Source organism: Cydia fagiglandana, chromosome 10, assembly GCF_963556715.1.
Source record: "Cydia fagiglandana chromosome 10, ilCydFagi1.1, whole genome shotgun sequence".
In the NCBI taxonomy this organism is placed as follows: domain Eukaryota; kingdom Metazoa; phylum Arthropoda; class Insecta; order Lepidoptera; family Tortricidae; genus Cydia; species Cydia fagiglandana.
In genome coordinates, this window is record NC_085941.1 from 16089116 (window position 1) to 16108005 (window position 18890).

Below are 18890 nucleotides of genomic sequence, written 5' to 3' on the forward strand. Positions count from 1 at the left end.
AAGCATTTAGATATTTTTTAAAAGTTTAATGATTTTATATTGATATGATATTAGGTACGTATGGCGTTCGATCTAATAAATGAGCACAAACTTAGAGAATAATTTGTGCATTGCGTGTTTGATTAAATCTTGAAATATACAGTTAGAAAAGCAAAATAGTATACAAAATCACGTATTATTACAGAAATAAATACTTCCAATAACACTTGATATTATTACGAATTTGGTCGCGTTTTTGTTATTTGACAGTCTTGAGAATCTTGTACATTGCAGATCTGTGAAAGTAGAAAAGTACCTACCTAATTATGAAAAGGACACAATAGACGCATGAGCACGATAGGAGATAAAAGCATTACTTTTTTTTAATGATATTTAAGGCAAACGAGCAGACGTATTGCCTGAATGTTAAGGGATAACCGTTGCCCAACACGTTGCTAGAGGGATTATAAGTGCGCTACCGCCCTTTAAGATGGGAGTACGCTCTCCACATACAAGCTAAAACGCATAAACAAGATCCTTTTCAACAACAGTTTAGTTCCCGAGTGACGTTAATACCTGTAACATGTTGTAACTGGTTCCATAGCTACCGGGCCGCAATCTGCATTGATTTGCATAGTAATGCAGCAACTAATACCTGTGCTTACGCAGGAATACACTGCATTAGCTGCATATCGCTGGCATGAGCAACAATTCGCTAGTATACTGGTTATTGTGAATCTAGAGACGATTTATTGGTATGAATATGGTTTGATACTGTAGATATTATTATGACCGACTAATGTAATGTTAACTGAAGTAGTCATAACCACTTGTTTTGATACAGATACAGATACTTTCCGGCGGACTGGTAATCAGTGGGCCCCTTAAGGAGCTAAGTACCTACCCTCTGCAAGAAAGCACATTCCCTCTTGCTTGACCTACCTTTAGAGAGTGTCAACGTGTCGATTTCCCTCTGATGCGCTTGTCCTCAAATTATAACTCTGTTTTTGAGATGGTGCCAGTTAGAGCTCAAGATTTCTGCCCAAAGAATTAAAAAGCTATTTTAATAATTCTCAGAGACACCTATCAATATTTTTAAATATTTCAGTACTAGCTGTTGCCCGCGACTTCGTCCGCGTGGAATTTTATCTTCAACATTTTACATCTTTAGTTCCTATAATTTTCTATAATTTTCATATCCAAGCAATGTTGAAATTAAGTACTTTTCTTTATTAGCAAGTTATATGAAATTTTAAGTCAAGTGGATTTTGATGTTGGTTGCTGAAATTACTTTTCTTGTATTCTCATAATGCCCTTATACAAAGATTCAAGTTCCGCACTCACAAATTATCTGATCTCCATACAAACTTTCAACCCCTTTCTCACCACCTTGGGGGATGATTTTCAAAAATGCTTGAATTAGTTTTCATGTTTTTTAATTTAATACCTTTTTTTTGCAAAAAGTTCAAGTTCCTAGCTTAAAATTTAATTTACACCCCAAGACGAACTTTCATCCCCTTTTAACCCCCTTAGGGGTTGAATTTCCAAAAACGTTGCAATTACTTTTTTTTGTAATCGGCTATTATGTCTTTCTAAGTAGTTTCAAAGCATTTGTAATGGATTCAAACTTTGAACCCCATTTTAACCCTGTTAGGGGATGAATTTTACAAATTGCTGAAATCACTTTTATTGTCTTCTAATAATATCCCCAAATACAAAGATTCAAATCCCGCGCTCGAAAAAATGTATGATATCCATACAAACTTTCAACCCCTTTTTCACCACCTTAGGGGATGAATTTTCAAAAACGCTCATTCATCATTCTTTTAACGAAGTTTCAAATTCCTAGCTTAAAAGAAAACTTTAACCCCATACAAACTTTCATCCCCTTTTTAACCCTGTTAGGGAATGAATTTTACAAAATGCTGAAATTACTTTTATTGCCTTCTAATAATATGTATCCCCAAATACAAAGATTCAAGTCTCGCGCTCGAAAAAAATTTTGATTTCCATACAAACTTTCAACCCCTTTTTCACCACCTTGGGGGATGAATTTTCTAAAACGCTGAAATTGTTTTTCTTATATTTGAATTTGATACTTTTTTACAAAGTTTCAAGTTCCTAGCTTAAAATAAAATTTGCACCCGAAGACGAACTTTCATCCCCTTTTTAACCCCCTTAGGGGTTGAATTTCCAAAAACGTTGCAATAACTTTTTTTTGTAATCGGCTATTATGCCTTTCTAAGAAGTTTCAAAGCATTTGTAATGGATTAAAATTTTCAACCCCTTTTTAACCCTGTTAGGGGATGAATTTTACAAAACGCTGAAATTACTTTTCATGTCTTCTAATAATATTCCTAAATACAAAGATTCAAGTCCACCACTCGAAAAATTTTTTGATTACCATACAAACTTTCAACCCCTTTTTCACCACCTTAGGGGATGAATTTTCAAAAACGCTGAAATTAGTTTTCTTGTATTTTAATAATATATCTTTTTACGAAGTTTCAAATTCCTAGCTTAAAAGAAAACTTTCACCCCATACAAACTTTCATCCCCTTTTTAACCCCCTGAGGGGTTGAATTTCTCAAAATCGCTTCTTATCTCTTGTACACTTTATAAATGCAATCTGGTGTGCAAATTTCAACTTCCTGGCTTTTGTAGTTTCGGCTCTGCGTTGATGAATCAGTCAGTCAGGACACTTGCATTTATATATATAGATGACCAAACCGCGTTGAGATTGAAATACCAAGAGGATTAAGCGTCAATATAGTAAATACGTCAAAACTAATTCGGCTTATCTTAAGATAAGTATATTATTAGGTATAAACTTATCTATTAGTACATATTAAAACTGATTTATTATTCCTACATATCACTTCATTAGTATTATCGTTATCTTGAGTTATGAATTGCGGTTTTTTTATATTCAACATGGCGGTACATTATGTATTTACCTATTAATTATTGTTAACTTTACCTCTTAAATTTTTAAATAATTCGAAACAAAATCTTTCGCCGGAAGCCAATTTCATACTATTTGGTCAAATAAGCAATATGTCCCACACCCACCGACTAGAGTGGCGCCACAGTCAAGCACGGAGCGAATACGCAGGTTATACATATGTTATTGGATGTTTAATTTTAACACACTCGCTGCAACAATTTAGGTAGTGTAACTCGTAACTACTCCTTTTCGAACCGGTGTCGCAGAGCACGTAATAACTCAGTGGCATCTTTTCTGTAGACATCACAAGGATATGCCGTTAACCTTTATGCATTATCATTGCATTATAATGTTGTCCACAAAAGAGACCTTTTTCTGAAATGTGTTTTTTTCTGAAACGCAGCAAATATTTTTTTATTCAAAGCCATAGGTATTTAAAAAGTATTTCAGACGCAGTCAAAAAAACGATTGTTTTACAGATAAGAGAATTTAATAACAATAAAGGGATCCACATTTGGTGCGAGTTAGCTATTAGCTGGATTTCTCCGTCGGTTGTCCAATTGCACAAGTTCGTCGATTACAAGCCGAAAGTTGGGATCTCTCGAAAATTCTAAAATCTTCAGCGCCGAGGCCAAACGAGATAAAACTTTTATTCCAGAGAATTTGGATGCTAGGCTTCAATTACTTCGTTGTTCTTATCTGGAGTTTGGAGTTTCACGTGTGAATTGTTTAAATCTGGCAATTGGTGACACCGGTCTCGGGTACTTCGGCGAGTGCGAAGCAGATCATGCTCTTCAGCCGGCTTCGAGCGGCGGTGTGCAGCTCCACGTCGATCTGGTCGTTAAACACGATGGAGGGCACGAAGTTGATGGTGGCCATGGGTTCGGCTGCTGCCGCTTGAGCGGCGGCATCAAGGTGATCTCCTAAAGGCGTAGCCACGCAAACGTCGATTGTAACCAGATTCAAACCGACAGCAGCAGCGCACTCGTAGCTCCGTTGCAGAAATGAGGGATGTGGGGGCGAGAATTCACAAAGCATGTAGTCCATCTGAGCTTGCTGGTTAGTCCTCAGCTGATCGAGTACGCAGCGATGGAGACGGTTGGCGAAGCAGTCATTGACTCCAAACTGGCATGTTTGAGTACCGTCTGCGTTCTGGATTGTTCTTCCCCATGGCACGAATTCAATGTCCAAGAACGCCTTGTATTCTTCATAGGCATCTGCTAGCTGGGTGGTGATAAAATTGACAGTATCTTGTAACGTAGACATTTTCTTAGATTTTAAATTAATATTTTTGGGTTGAATTCCTTTTCTTATTTCAACGATTTTAACAATATCCCAAACTAACTCGATTGATTGCACTTCTTTGCATAATCTGTTGCATTCAGATGCACCTTTTGATGCTTATCTGTTGTCGGGGTTGTCATATGAGTAAAAATAATTAAAACTTGAGATATTTATGTTGTCACTCCAGGAAAACTTTGTATGATTTAGGTATGATTTTTATAGATAGAAAATAAGTTTGATGTAAAACAAAACATATAAATTACAGACTTACAAAGTGGCTCTGAAATGAAACCTTATTAGATTTAATGATAAAAATATATTTCTTAGGCTCATGAGTGAATTTGTCTAAATAATCAGTTCAGAATTTTCGAAGAATTTGTGTCTTCAGGGGATTGGCACCCTACTTTTGTTTTTTTGCCTTTTGTTCTCAACATATGAGAAGGTCATTCTGAGGTGACATGCACTTTTGATGTGTGGACCCCTCCGGGGACGCACGCTCGCATGAGCCCTATTTTGTGATAAGACCACACATTCCACATGGTGGTCAAAATGGTGGAAGCAGTTCGAGTCCTTCGGTGTGTTCCACTGAGTAAGTATAAATGGAATTTAGTTGTGATCAATTCCACAATGGCGCGAAACATTGTGGGTTTGTTCTTAACCAAGTTTTGGTTCTTTACAGAGTTGACTCCTGCTCGAGGGAAGGGAGTGCTCCGCCAGAAGTCCTAACAGCTTCCAGTGCGGTGAGCTAAATTTCGAATTGTTTCATTTTTTCTCTAGCGGCCATAAAGGGCATCGGCTAATATTTCCTTTTCTCGCTTTGCAGGAGCCGGGATGTTTCTAGAATGTTTCTAGATGTTTCTAGAAGCTTTTGATGTTTATAGAAGTTTCAAGATGTTTCGAATTTGAAGTTTTAAAATGATGCTGTGGGATCTGTCCCACGTCATCTGCACTGGCCGGCTCCAACCAGGTTAGCAGTCAGCTTCCCGGGGATAGGCGAGGTCACTCCCCGCCGCTCCAGGTCCGGTAGCAGTTTTTGAGGTCGGTCTGATGCATCTTTAATTTTTAAATTGCGTCTGCGCTCGGCTACAAATTTAAAATGTGATTTAGAGCAATAGTTATTTTAATTTAAAGTTTTGAAAGTTCTGGTGCATAAAACTTAGGTATTTCGAAATTTAGTCTTTAGTAATTAATTAATTGGTGTAAACCTTATGACATGAACCTGTGAAGCGACCCAGCTATACCACTGAGCTTTTACACTATAACTTAGGTTAATAAAGTTTATTAGATATAAATTTGTTTAATTGTATCTCCTCTTAGCTTTCCTACAGCAAGGTTACACTTAGTTTATTTTATTTATTTTGATTTAATTTTATTTTGTTAACATGGCTGTTTCAATTTTGACAAGCCGGAGCTTTCCATTCATTTATTTTACCCCCTTTCAAAACACCCGTGTTACAATGGCGCCCAAGAATTTTTCAGGTTTCTAAATAATTACTTGCTGCAGGAAAAGTCTAGATTTATTTTTATGCACCAGAAAATAATTTTGTTTAACTCACCTTTTGTAGAGTATTTTGTTACATTTCAAAGATTTTTTGGGTATTGCATACCATAATTTGGGCATTTGCTCACATTTATGCTGTTTTCTGCACATTTACAATGAAATGTGGTGAAATTATTATGCCTTCCGGCTTAACTGTTAAAACATAAAAATTAAAAAAATTCACTATAAAACATTTATGAAAGTACAGTTCCATCAAAATTCCAAAAATTCACATATTTATCACCTAAAATATGAAATTCTAACCAAATATAGATTACTACAAGTGATCCCAAGTGGCAAAATTGTGTACTTTTGTGGCTACGCATTTGGTCGGTATGGGGTTCATACCCAGCAGTTACCATTTTTGAGGGGCTGTTTTAAATTGGGTTCTTGCTTTTTTGGACATATCGACCGCGGTACCCCTTTTGGTTTGGTACCTTTTGTTTATCGTGTTGACGATCCAATGAGCCATTTTTGAAGGCATTGGAACGGCACTCGGTGTCTCCGCCACCCTTTTCATGCCTGCTACCGCAATGCAACTCAGCCAAATGGTTGAATTTTTTTCGATTTAGTATGGTTTTAGAGTTTAGGGGAGTTATCCTTGGACGCACGACCCCTCGTCTTGTACCAGTCGTCGTGCCGCCAAGGACGACGAACCACTCACCTGCTATGTTATATACCTCGTTTTGTTTAGGTATATATATTTTTTTTAGTTTGGTTTTTGATTCCGGAGAGTTGGGGGGACAGGTGTGCCTCACCAACTCAAAGGGCCGTTTTGGATTTTTTGGGTTTAATTTGATGATTGTTGTCTACCTGAAGGGTTGGGACAGGCCTTAGTGTCCTCAACCGGTAGGGTTACAAAAAAAGGTTTTCGTTGAAGGCTTATAGTTAGGGGACTATTATGGGTCTCATTTTCGCCCGGTCTAGCTGAGTTTTATTTTAGGAATGCTGAACATCGGTCCTGGCGGTTGGTTTTTGGCTTTCTCAGCACAACAAGCTTTTGTCGCGTTGTACTGAGAAGGCCAACGGTTTGTTTACGGGTTGGAAGGATAGACTGAGGTTTTTTTTCTATGTGCAGCGCAGTTGGCCGCATAGTTTTTTTTCACCTTCCGTGGTACTGACGTGGGTTCGAGATTATTATTTAGATTTTTTTTGTTCGGTCAGAACAGCAGTATTTTTAAATTGTTTAACGTTAGTATGATTTTACTTTTAGATTATTTTAGAGCATTTTTGGTATGTTTTGAATCTCGAAGTTGCGTCAGACTTTTTGTTTAGATTCTAGGTTTTCTAGATCAGTTTGAATAGGTTAGTTTTCTTGCCTTCACTTTGTTTTAAATTTTGTTTTAGGATGAAAGTCGCTGAGGACAGCGAGCGGTTCACCTACGTTGAACCTTAAAATCGGGGAGGGGGGTATTGTAACGTAGACATTTTCTTAGATTTTAAATTAATATTTTTGGGTTGAATTCCTTTTCTTATTTCAACGATTTTAACAATATCCCAAACTAACTCGATTGATTGCACTTCTTTGCATAATCTGTTGCATTCAGATGCACCTTTTGATGCTTATCTGTTGTCGGGGTTGTCATATGAGTAAAAATAATTAAAACTTGAGATATTTATGTTGTCACTCCAGGAAAACTTTGTATGATTTAGGTATGATTTTTATAGATAGAAAATAAGTTTGATGTAAAACAAAACATATAAATTACAGACTTACAAAGTGGCTCTGAAATGAAACCTTATTAGATTTAATGATAAAAATATATTTCTTAGGCTCATGAGTGAATTTGTCTAAATAATCAGTTCAGAATTTTCGAAGAATTTGTGTCTTCAGGGGATTGGCACCCTACTTTTGTTTTTTTGCCTTTTGTTCTCAACATATGAGAAGGTCATTCTGAGGTGACATGCACTTTTGATGTGTGGACCCCTCCGGGGACGCACGCTCGCATGAGCCCTATTTTGTGATAAGACCACACATTCCACATGGTGGTCAAAATGGTGGAAGCAGTTCGAGTCCTTCGGTGTGTTCCACTGAGTAAGTATAAATGGAATTTAGTTGTGATCAATTCCACAATGGCGCGAAACATTGTGGGTTTGTTCTTAACCAAGTTTTGGTTCTTTACAGAGTTGACTCCTGCTCGAGGGAAGGGAGTGCTCCGCCAGAAGTCCTAACAGCTTCCAGTGCGGTGAGCTAAATTTCGAATTGTTTCATTTTTAGTGTTCCGTACAAAACTTTGTTTACGGAACACTTATGGGATCACTTCGGTCTTGCAAATCAGTTAAATACGTTTTTCTCAGAGACCGTTTGACATAGATACCTAAAATTTGGAACAGTTATAGCAATTACCACCACTCATATTGTAAATAAGTCAAAACTGCTTATTTCTTATTAAAGGGGGAAATTTAGGGGGTTGAGAGGGGTAGGCTGAAACTTTTTTCATTTGTAAGAATCGTGTGGGGTACCATTGGAAAGCTTGCAAAAAATTGAGTCGATGGACTGATTTTGACTTCATTTTAGACTGCAATAGTTTCGTCAAAAAACGCATTTAAAGTTGCAAGTTTTCATACAAAAATTTTCACCTCTGTCCTGGCGATTTTCGCGAAAACTATAGCTAACAGGCAGCTGACCAGTCAATACCCAACTTAAAGAAGCATGGAGACGGCGGGAAAATTATCAGCTTAACTTTATCTTTATTAGTTTTTCAACTGCAGCTTGACCTTTGGTTGCTTAGGGCTAGCTAACTGATGCTTACACTGGTCAATTCATATAAGGCAGTACATAATTTTAGCGAGAAACATCCTTAGTTAAAACTTTGGCATTGAAATTTATGACTTATGTCTTTGACACAAAGTTTAATTCTGCTTGCTTATTTTTGTGGGATATTTAATTTTATCTCAATAGCCTACTATAAGTATGAGAGAGATCCACAAAATACGACCTTATTAGATTGCGTATAAGTTTCAATTTCGAACGGGCTTTCCAACCAATGGACTAGGCATCTCAAAAATTTGAAAAATTCAAATTAAGAATTCTGTTCTTGACTGTCGTTTTGTTTTTTTTTCAACAATAGGACACATGGAGTTAGTAAGGCGTATAGATATAATAAAGTCATTTAATATTTATGAACAGCTTTGGCCTCATGTATAGATTTTATTGAGAGTATCTGATTCGTCGAAACAATATACACAATATTCCTTTTCATTAAGTACCATTACATTTCTGTATTAATTGTATAATTATAATATCTATTAATTATATTCAGTACTTATGTATATTTTTGAACGGATCGGTGAGCAACAAGATTCAGGGCTATAACCGCGAAAATAGAAGTTCGCAAATTGCGAGCATTTTTCTCTGTCACTCTAATTACGCCTTCATTGGAGTAAAAGAGAAAGATTCCCGCAAATTGCGAATTTCGGTTTTCGCGGTAGCCCTTCAGTCCTGTTACGAGAAAATAATTTTGGAAGACATTAATAGTATATATATGACAGTTAAATATCACAGTTTTTAGAAACAAAGGTAAAATTGACGAAATATTTAAAGTGCCGATCTTGTTTTTTAGCAGTTCTAAATAATATTAAAGTCTATATATATGGCATAGAACTAGAAACAAAATCAAATAAAAAATAATAATGAGTTCTAAATTCAAATTGAAGGAGTATACATTTAAGGTATTACAGGCCAAGCGCGCACCACGATATTAATTTTTGCGACACGATTTTAGAATCGCGCTGTAATATATCGCAGAAAATTCACTGCGCGCACGTGCGATGAAAAAGTCGACGATTTGTTCATTCTCAACATGGATTTCGTACCAGTCGCTTGTCATGAAACGTGTCTTTAATATGCGATTGCTGTATGACTTTGCGCATTTATAACACAAAGGTGATCCCCGTCTATTTCCATAATTAAATGGTCAACATCTAGCGTCTCATTTTGAGACTCCATTGGAGATGCAGGTGCCGAGATGTTGGGGTTTGGAGAGCGAAATGCCGACTGAGGTCCGGCTGGGGTGCGATTTTATTATCATAGTGCGCGCGGGGCCATACAACTCCGCATGCTGCAATTCACTTTGCGACAATCGCGTCGCGGACAATCGCAGAAAAATGTGACAAATCACAATTTCAAAATCGCTGCGATTTTTTTGTCGCATATGCGCGCACTAACATATAAACACATACGTTGCATTTCTGCGACAAAATTATCGCAGGACAAAAAATCGTGGTGCGCGCTTGGCCTTACTCTAAATTATTATAATTTATAATACATCAAGCATTCGCGAGATGCTCGACTTCGGTATTCAAACACAAAGCAATAGTACAATAATCTAACTAAATGCAAAGGCCGAAGGAGCGACTCGAAGATCCGAAGCGTCCGACAGACGCGCGCCTCCCGTAACTTTTCCAAGTATTTTTAAGTACAAGTGTCTAAGTCGCAAGATCCAAAGGCTGAAGTCGCATTGGGCCGAAAGCCCGAAGCATCCAGGAGGTCAGTTCTAAACACAGGTAATTAATACAAGTGTCTAAATGCGAAGGCCGGAGGCCGAGCTCCGCGTAGGGCCGAAGGCCCGAAGCCTGCAAGATGTCAGTGGTTAAACACAGAACTGACAGCCTGGACGCTTCGGGCCTTCGGCCCTACGCGGAGCTCGGCCTTCGGCTTTCGCATTTAGACACTTGTACTATTGTTCTGTGTTAAAGCACTGACATCCTGGACGCTTCGGGCCTTCGGGCTACGCGGAGGTCGGCCTTTGGCCTTCACATTTAGACACTTGTACTATTGCTCTGTGCTAAAGCGATGACATTTTGCTAAAGCTCGGCCTTCGGCCTTCGCACTTAGATACTTTGTACTATTGTTCTGTGTGTGTAGTTGAATACGGTATCCTAAAAACAGGCAAGCAACCTCTGTAAAATGTAACGATGCGAGCGGTACGGCTACCATCAGTTTGGCATTGACATAAACGCTACCGTGGGCGTGAACGTAATTTACTTTCTATGCATCTCGCTCGTACTGACATATTAGTGCGAAAGAGATATACCTATTATAGGAAGTAAATTACGTTCACGATATCGTTTATGTCAATGCCAAACTGATGGTAGCCGTACGGAACACTAAATGCCTCGAGCTATCTCGGGCTTGGCCAAATTATTTCTCTAGCGGCCATAAAGGGCATCGGCTAATATTTCCTTTTCTCGCTTTGCAGGAGCCGGGATGTTTCTAGAATGTTTCTAGATGTTTCTAGAAGCTTTTGATGTTTATAGAAGTTTCAAGATGTTTCGAATTTGAAGTTTTAAAATGATGCTGTGGGATCTGTCCCACGTCATCTGCACTGGCCGGCTCCAACCAGGTTAGCAGTCAGCTTCCCGGGGATAGGCGAGGTCACTCCCCGCCGCTCCAGGTCCGGTAGCAGTTTTTGAGGTCGGTCTGATGCATCTTTAATTTTTAAATTGCGTCTGCGCTCGGCTACAAATTTAAAATGTGATTTAGAGCAATAGTTATTTTAATTTAAAGTTTTGAAAGTTCTGGTGCATAAAACTTAGGTATTTCGAAATTTAGTCTTTAGTAATTAATTAATTGGTGTAAACCTTATGACATGAACCTGTGAAGCGACCCAGCTATACCACTGAGCTTTTACACTATAACTTAGGTTAATAAAGTTTATTAGATATAAATTTGTTTAATTGTATCTCCTCTTAGCTTTCCTACAGCAAGGTTACACTTAGTTTATTTTATTTATTTTGATTTAATTTTATTTTGTTAACATGGCTGTTTCAATTTTGACAAGCCGGAGCTTTCCATTCATTTATTTTACCCCCTTTCAAAACACCCGTGTTACAATCTCCGCATCCTGAAGTCGTGCCAACTGTTATTTTGATTCTCCCGTTAATAGCCTGCAGTTGAGCATTTGCTAGAGCCAGCAAAGACAAAACGAGCAAACTGTATGATACTGCCATTTTGGTGTGCTGTATGCGATTGACGTACACCGACTGCTTAGTTTTATACGTTATCACGCCTATGAAAGGCAGAGATAAACATCTTGATTGAGTTTTTAGATTGAACGTTATCGGATATACTGTAAGAAAATCAGTACAGAAAGATAACGTTGTAAATATTAGAAATAGCGTCATAGCTACAGTAAATAGGATAGCAGATAGTCGCAAAAGCGTACTCTGTCTGTGCATGTTGATGTCGTGTCAGTTGTTATTTTGATCCTCCCGCTGACGGTTTGCAGTTGAACATTTGCCAGAGCCAGCAACGACAATATAAGCAAACTGTATATTACTGCCATTTTGGTGTGCTGTATCCAGTTCTCATACACCGAATGCATAGGTAATTATATTAAATTAGAATTATAATTAGATACCAATTCAATATTAAGATAACTTGATTAAGTTTTTTGACTGTCAATTTGTTAATGCTGCAGACTTTTCTTGGCCTATCTTTATTAGGAATAGGTTACTATAATTCCCCTGTCAGCATTTTCTTTATATTAAACCATACTTTTGTCTTTTAAAAATAATGTACCTACCTCAGGTCTTGACATTAATTTCGTATCTACTGAGTTCTTATTGATTCATCAAACTCAAATCCTTACCTAAATATAGTCGGTATCGTGTTTGGAACAATCGTAACAAAGAGTGTCTGAACACGAAGGCCAGAAGCACCCTCTTTTATCTCATTTCTCAGTACAAGTCTTGAGGGTCGTTGAGAGTTCAAAGCGAATTTCGTCTGGTTTGGTTGACCGGGTACGCCGATAGATCCGTCAATAGACAGCATTTGGGTATGTATTATTAAGTTTACACGATTTGTACCTTTTAAAATATAAGTATGATGATTTTTACTGTGTAAATATGCCACCTAAAACCTGTTTCTAGTGAAAACGCGTTTTCCCTAGTTAAAAACAGTTGCCCGTATCGCTATTAACTAGTTTTAACGTAACTGACTTTGAGTAACAACAGCAAATGTTCTGTAGTTTAGTAAAAGCACTGTTTTAAATTCCACGATTTTCGGTAGTGAAAACGCGTTTTCACTGAGGTGCTACGGAAAACTAGTTTTAACCAGAAAAATATTTCATTGAAATTGCATTTTTATTAAAAACTTATATGTTACCCACATATAATAATACAGGTAGGTATAAGTTAGTTGTAAATATCTTCTTCGCTAGTTAAATGTATTAACAAAAAACAATTGATCTACTCGTACTTACCAAAACAATTTAATTGGTTTAAAAACATGGAATTAGAGACCAGGTACGGAATCTACCAAAAAGTTCACTTAAATATGGTACCTACGTAGCGCATTAAAAAGGAGCCATAAATATAGTTTAAAATAGTAAAATATACAAAATGTAGCGTTTTTACTCCTATTAACGGACTGCCAATTCAATCTTATATTTTGATGTTATTTTGATATCATTTACCAGTGCGTTTCGCTCGCGCATATGAACAAACAAACAGGAGCGAAATTCACGCGAAAATGACGACAAAATTATATCATTTAAATTAATAAAAATACACTGCACCATAAAAATAATCATGTGCTGGTCAATCAATACTAACCCGTTATACTTGCGTATTTATACATTCAATTTATGTTTCCAAATTCCCACCGCGAAAATAAATTCGCAAGTACCTAAATATACTCTTACTAAACTACCACTAGAAGTATAAATCCCGACCCGTGCTTCGTCTCTACAAGGCACCAGAAAAGGCAGGAGATGTTGACGGTCTGGCGTCCGAGCACATCACAGGACTTCATGTGATATGTAATATGGTGACTAACTGCTCCGCAGACTGCTTCAAGACCGCTGTCAGGTCTCAAGGAAGTCCATGAGACCTGACTTCTCGTCTTGATCGGGTCACTCTTGACAGAGCGGTCGTGGTCATCATTGGAAGTCTCCCTTTGTGACACGTTTGACGGCTCGCCTCCACTCCTCCCTGATGGCTGTGCGTTTAGCGCATTCGGGGGCCGTCCATTGCTGCCTTTATTTGATCCGTTCACCTCATGGGCGACCTTCCTCGTGCTCGGGTACCTTCTACTCTGCCTTGCACCACCAATCGCTTTACGGATACATCTCCACGTCGAGAAACGTGTCCAAAGAAAGTGAGGATGCGAGCCTGAACGCAGAACGCTGAATTCTTTAGCAGCACACAATTAAGATGTTTTTGTGTAGATTTACTAGTCCTGTAGTGGTGAGCGGGCAGTATTGATCGCGCGGCTAGACGATCCACGCCCGGGACCAGACTTCTTCAATTATTCAGAGCCTACTTCCGCGGTGCGCTCGTTTGTTACTCTGCAGAGTGCGAGATGTTGTGATGGAATGTAAGGGTTGGGATTATTTTTGGTGCATTGGAAGCAACTTTGTACATATTGATACTTTGATCAATTTTTTAAACATGCAGATACGTCTGCGAGCGATATTCCAAAGAAAAAGAAAATATATATGGAAAGATTCGCAAGGTTCTGGTAGGTTTCCGTAGCTCAATTGGCAGAGCTAACGCACGGATTGCGGAGGTTGCGGGTTCAAGTCCTGCCGGAAGCGTAATTTTTTCCATTTTTCCTTTAATATAAAATTTGATCTTTTGATTTCAAAATTCCTTTTTTTGGTCGGCTTGATTGCCGACTCAGTTGTTGTTGGATGTAACCTCGTATGTGTTATAATATAAGTAGGTATAATAATTGGCATGGGTCTTATGAGCATAAGTATCGATATGATAATGTCAGCAATTTGTCATTCAAGGCGATTGTAATGCCAATGCTATGTTTATCTATTTTAAGAATAATCTGTTACGACAACAATATATTGACTTGTATCAAAGGACACTATATTTACGATAAATCAGTACGCGGGGCCTTTGTACCTACTGAGCAAAGTACTTAGTCATAATTTTCTCATTACGTTATAATCTGTCAAATACTACGTAGACATATTCGAGTTAGTCCCTAAAATAAGCAGATATCTTTAAGACATTTGAAACACAAAAAGCAATTTGAATGAGATGATTCGCAGATCGCGATAAATTCTGATCATGTCTCAAAATGTGGCAATAAAATGCCACGTGGCGGCCGTTTATTGCCAGGAATGAAAATTTAATTGCGATATTTTGTCTAATTTAAGACTGGGGTGGATGGGGCTTGTTTTTGGTTAACAGGAAATTTAAAATTTCAATTTCTTTTTATGATGCATCTTATTGTAAGTAGGGAAGGCAGTTGTAGTCTTTTATGTTTGTAAAATTGTATTTTTGTGCTCTGTTCATGGCATTAATTGAATCCATGGCTTTATAAATGCACGTATAATAAGCTGCAGAGATAACTAACCCCCCTGCATACAAGTTTCTATGCAAGGGGATCAGATAAGGGATCAGTGCGACTTAAGTGCTTATAAATATTAAAAATGTAGAGGTAACTATGGTCAACCGTGAATTTTATTAAGAAATAACCCTTAAAACATATTGGAGCACAGGTATACATAGAACGTTGAAAATATAAGCTGAGAGTAATGTCAAATCAATATGAAATGAAGATCAGTAAAGTTTTTCAAACTTACAATGTCGCTTCAGGTCGCAATTTAACTTGGCTATCTACAACTCTGTCACATTTAATAACATTTTTTACTAACGACAGAACTTATTCCAGTGAATTTCAGTCTAGGCATCATATTCCAATTGTTGACCAAACTCACGGTATTCGAACAAAGAGTCGAACCAGTATAACCAAGACCCTGAGATTCATGATATCGACGTATACTCAAAGAAGGCGCTTATGTTGGTATTCTGTACGTTTGACTTGACTATGCTAGGTTAGTAGTCGGAATATAACCCTAGGAACTGATAAAACTTCGCCTGGCATCAATGCGACGGCCGGTCTGAATTTCTCGTCCGCAGATCCTTATCGACTGAACTCGAGCGGCCATTTCTTATAATTAAAAAAAAGTTTGATACGTCTGCCATGTTGCCTTGGGGCTGACGGGCAAGTAATTTGTTAAATTTTTGAGATTCGAATTGTTGAATAAATCTAAATGAGTAGAAGATAGTTATGGCACATATTTTGTACACGTGTGTACTGCAAATTTTATTGGACTGTTTAGTGACCAATGTACCGACTTGTAAATAGAGATTTGTCTTTTAAAATAAGAAACAATTATACTGCCGTATTTGAACTTCAATATATTCACAAGAGACGACACGTACTAGATTCATTCTAGATACGTTATAGTTTAGATATCAACTAGTTCTCTTTTGCAGCGCAATTCGGGCAACCAATGTCACTTTTACGTTAGATAGAGTAAGATATCTATTAGATGTGAATTGGATCTCTAAGTCATATCCTGTGGAAATCGTTCAAGAGTATCTCCAGAATCGCGCAAATGTCAAATTTGACAGGTTAGATCTTAAACGTATTGTTATCGTATCTTGGTGATGTCTAAAAGATGTCAGATAGATGTCTATTTCATAATCCGAATCGGTCCCATAGTCACAGTCAAATAATATTTTAGCTAGGTATCTATTCTTGAACATAATATTAATAAACTTACCGGCGCCATTTATAACTATTAAGAGCGCTCTTACAAGAAAAGTCGAAATAATGCAAAATTGATGATACTAGTCGACGAAATTCAGGACTTTGTGCTCATTATTAGAAACAATGAGTACTTGTTCCAGTAAAAGTGTCTTCTTATCTTTTTAAATATCGTTGTAAATATTAGAAAAAGGACTTATTAAATTAGTAATGAATTTTTTTCTGATGGTCGTTTCCGAAAAACCCCGTGAAGCACTGAACGGCAAGCTCTTATTTGGAAATGTTGAGAAGTTTACTCTGCTAAACCTGGCTATTTTGTATTACTAATACCCTGTACTTTAGGCATATCAAACGATATTTTTCCTACATACCTTTGAGAAAGAGAAAATCAAAGTAAAACGAACTCAATTTTCTCTCCGAAACAAGTGTCAATTCCTACGAAAATCTACTTAATATCGAAGTCATTTTCATACTCAAGCAATCTGCAACGTTTGCTTATACTGTTGGTATACATTAGTGTTTATGAAATTCTACTATAATTTTTTGGCAATTTTTTGAAAACTACTCTATATTACCGATGACGCGCGCTGCGCCAGCTCAGTGCCGCGGCAAAGCTTGTAGAGGCAGGACGTGTGTCGGTCGGCTCCGCACATTTTCAACGGCGACGACGAGATTTTTTATCATTGTGTGCGGCGGGCGCCGTGTAAAACGCTATACTGTGTGCGTGTAAACCGCAACGAGAGACTTTGATCCTAGCACTGTTTTTATAGTATTATAATTTATAATGGTACAGTTTAATAAACTACCGGACAGGATTAAAAATATTTGAAACGACCTGACATTCTATATGTATTAATTTTGACTCAAGATAGTACTCAGGGTCTGATGATGGAGCCGGAAAGTAGTCACCGGTACCAATCAACCATGCAACTAAACCACTTCGTGTTTAGGCTCGTTTTATTCGTCTTAACAAGATCTTTGATACAAGATAGTACTCTGGGTCTGATGATGGAGCCGGAAGGTGGTCACCGGTACCAATCAACCATGCAACTAAACCACTTCGTGTTTGGGCTCGTTTGATTCGGCTCAACAAGATCTTTGACTTAAGATAGTACTCAGGGTCTGATGATGGAGCCGGAAGGTGGTCACCAGTACCAATCAACCATGCAACTAAACCACTTCATGTTTAGGCTCGTTTTATTCGTCTCAACAAGATCTTTGACTTAAGATAGTATTCAGGGTCTGATGATGGAGCCTGAAGGTGGTCACCGGTACCAATCAACCATGCAACTAAACCACATCGTGTTTAGGCTCGTTTGATTCGTCTCAACAAGATCTTTGACTCTAGGTGATACTCAGACTCTGATGATGGAGCTGGAAGGTGGTCACCGGTACCAATCAACCATGCAACTAAACCACTTCGTGTTTAGGCTCGTTTTATTCGTCTCAACAAGATCTTTGACACAAGATAGTACTCAAGGTCTGATGATGGAGCCGGAAGGTGGTTACCAGTACCAATCAACCATGCAACTAAACCACTTCGTGTTTAGGCTCGTTTTATTTGTCTCAACAAGATCTTTGACACAAGATAGTACTCAGGGTCTGATGATGGAGCCGGAAGGTGGTCACCGGTACCAATCAACCATGCAACTAAACCACTTCGTGTTTGGGCTCGTTTGATTCGGCTCAACAAGATCTTTGACTTAAGATAGTACTCAGGGTCTGATGATGGAGCCGGAAGGTGGTCACCAGTACCAATCAACCATGCAACTAAACCACTTCATGTTTAGGCTCGTTTTATTCGTCTCAACAAGATCTTTGACTTAAGATAGTACTCAGGGTCTGATGATGGAGCCGGAAGGTGGTCACCAGTACCAATCAACCATGCAACTAAACCACTTCATATTTAGGCTCGTTTTATTCGTCTCAACAAGATCTTTGACTTAAGATAGTATTCAGGGTCTGATGATGCAGCCGGAAGGTGGTCACCAGTACCAATCAACCATGCAACTAAACCACTTCATGTTTAGGCTGGTTTTATTCGTCTCAACAAGATCTTTGACACACGATAGTACTCAAGATCTGATGATGGAGCCGGAATGTGGTCACCGGTACCAATCAACCATGCAATTAAATCACTTCGTGTTTAGGCACGGTTTATTCATCTCAACAAGATCTTTGACACAAGGTAGTACTCAGGGTCTGATGATGGAGCTCGAAGGTGGCCACGGGTACCAGTCTACCATGTAACTGAACCACTTCGTGTTTGGGTTCGTTTGATTTGTCGCAACAAGATCTTTGACACAAGGTAGTACTCAGGGTCTGACGATGGAGCCGGAAGGTGGTCACCGGTACCAATGATGACTGACCTGATGAATGACCACCTTCCAGCTCCATCATTAGACTCTGAGTATCACCTAGTGTCAAAGATCTTTTTGAGACGAATCAAACGAGCCTAAACACGATGTGGTTTAGTTGCATGGTTGATTGGTAATGGTGACCACCTTCCAGCTCCATCATCAGACCCTGAGTACTGTCTTGTGTCAAAGATCTTGTTGAGACGAATCAAACGAGCCCAAACACGAAGTGGTTTAGTTGCATGGTTGATTGGTACCGGTGACCAC

General features: G+C 38.2%; 1 protein-coding gene across 1 annotated transcript; it reads right to left on the bottom strand.

The window, feature by feature from the left end:
* Window positions 1-3553: 3553 nt before the first annotated feature.
* Window positions 3554-11751, bottom strand: LOC134667944 (GILT-like protein 1). The gene is made up of 2 exons (XM_063525365.1): window positions 11585-11751; window positions 3554-4176 (listed from the first exon to the last, which is right to left on the bottom strand). Exons 1-2 carry the CDS (start codon window positions 11700-11702, stop codon window positions 3656-3658), a joined length of 639 nt encoding a protein of 212 aa, XP_063381435.1. The 5' UTR covers window positions 11703-11751; the 3' UTR covers window positions 3554-3655.
* Window positions 11752-18890: the final 7139 nt, after the last annotated feature.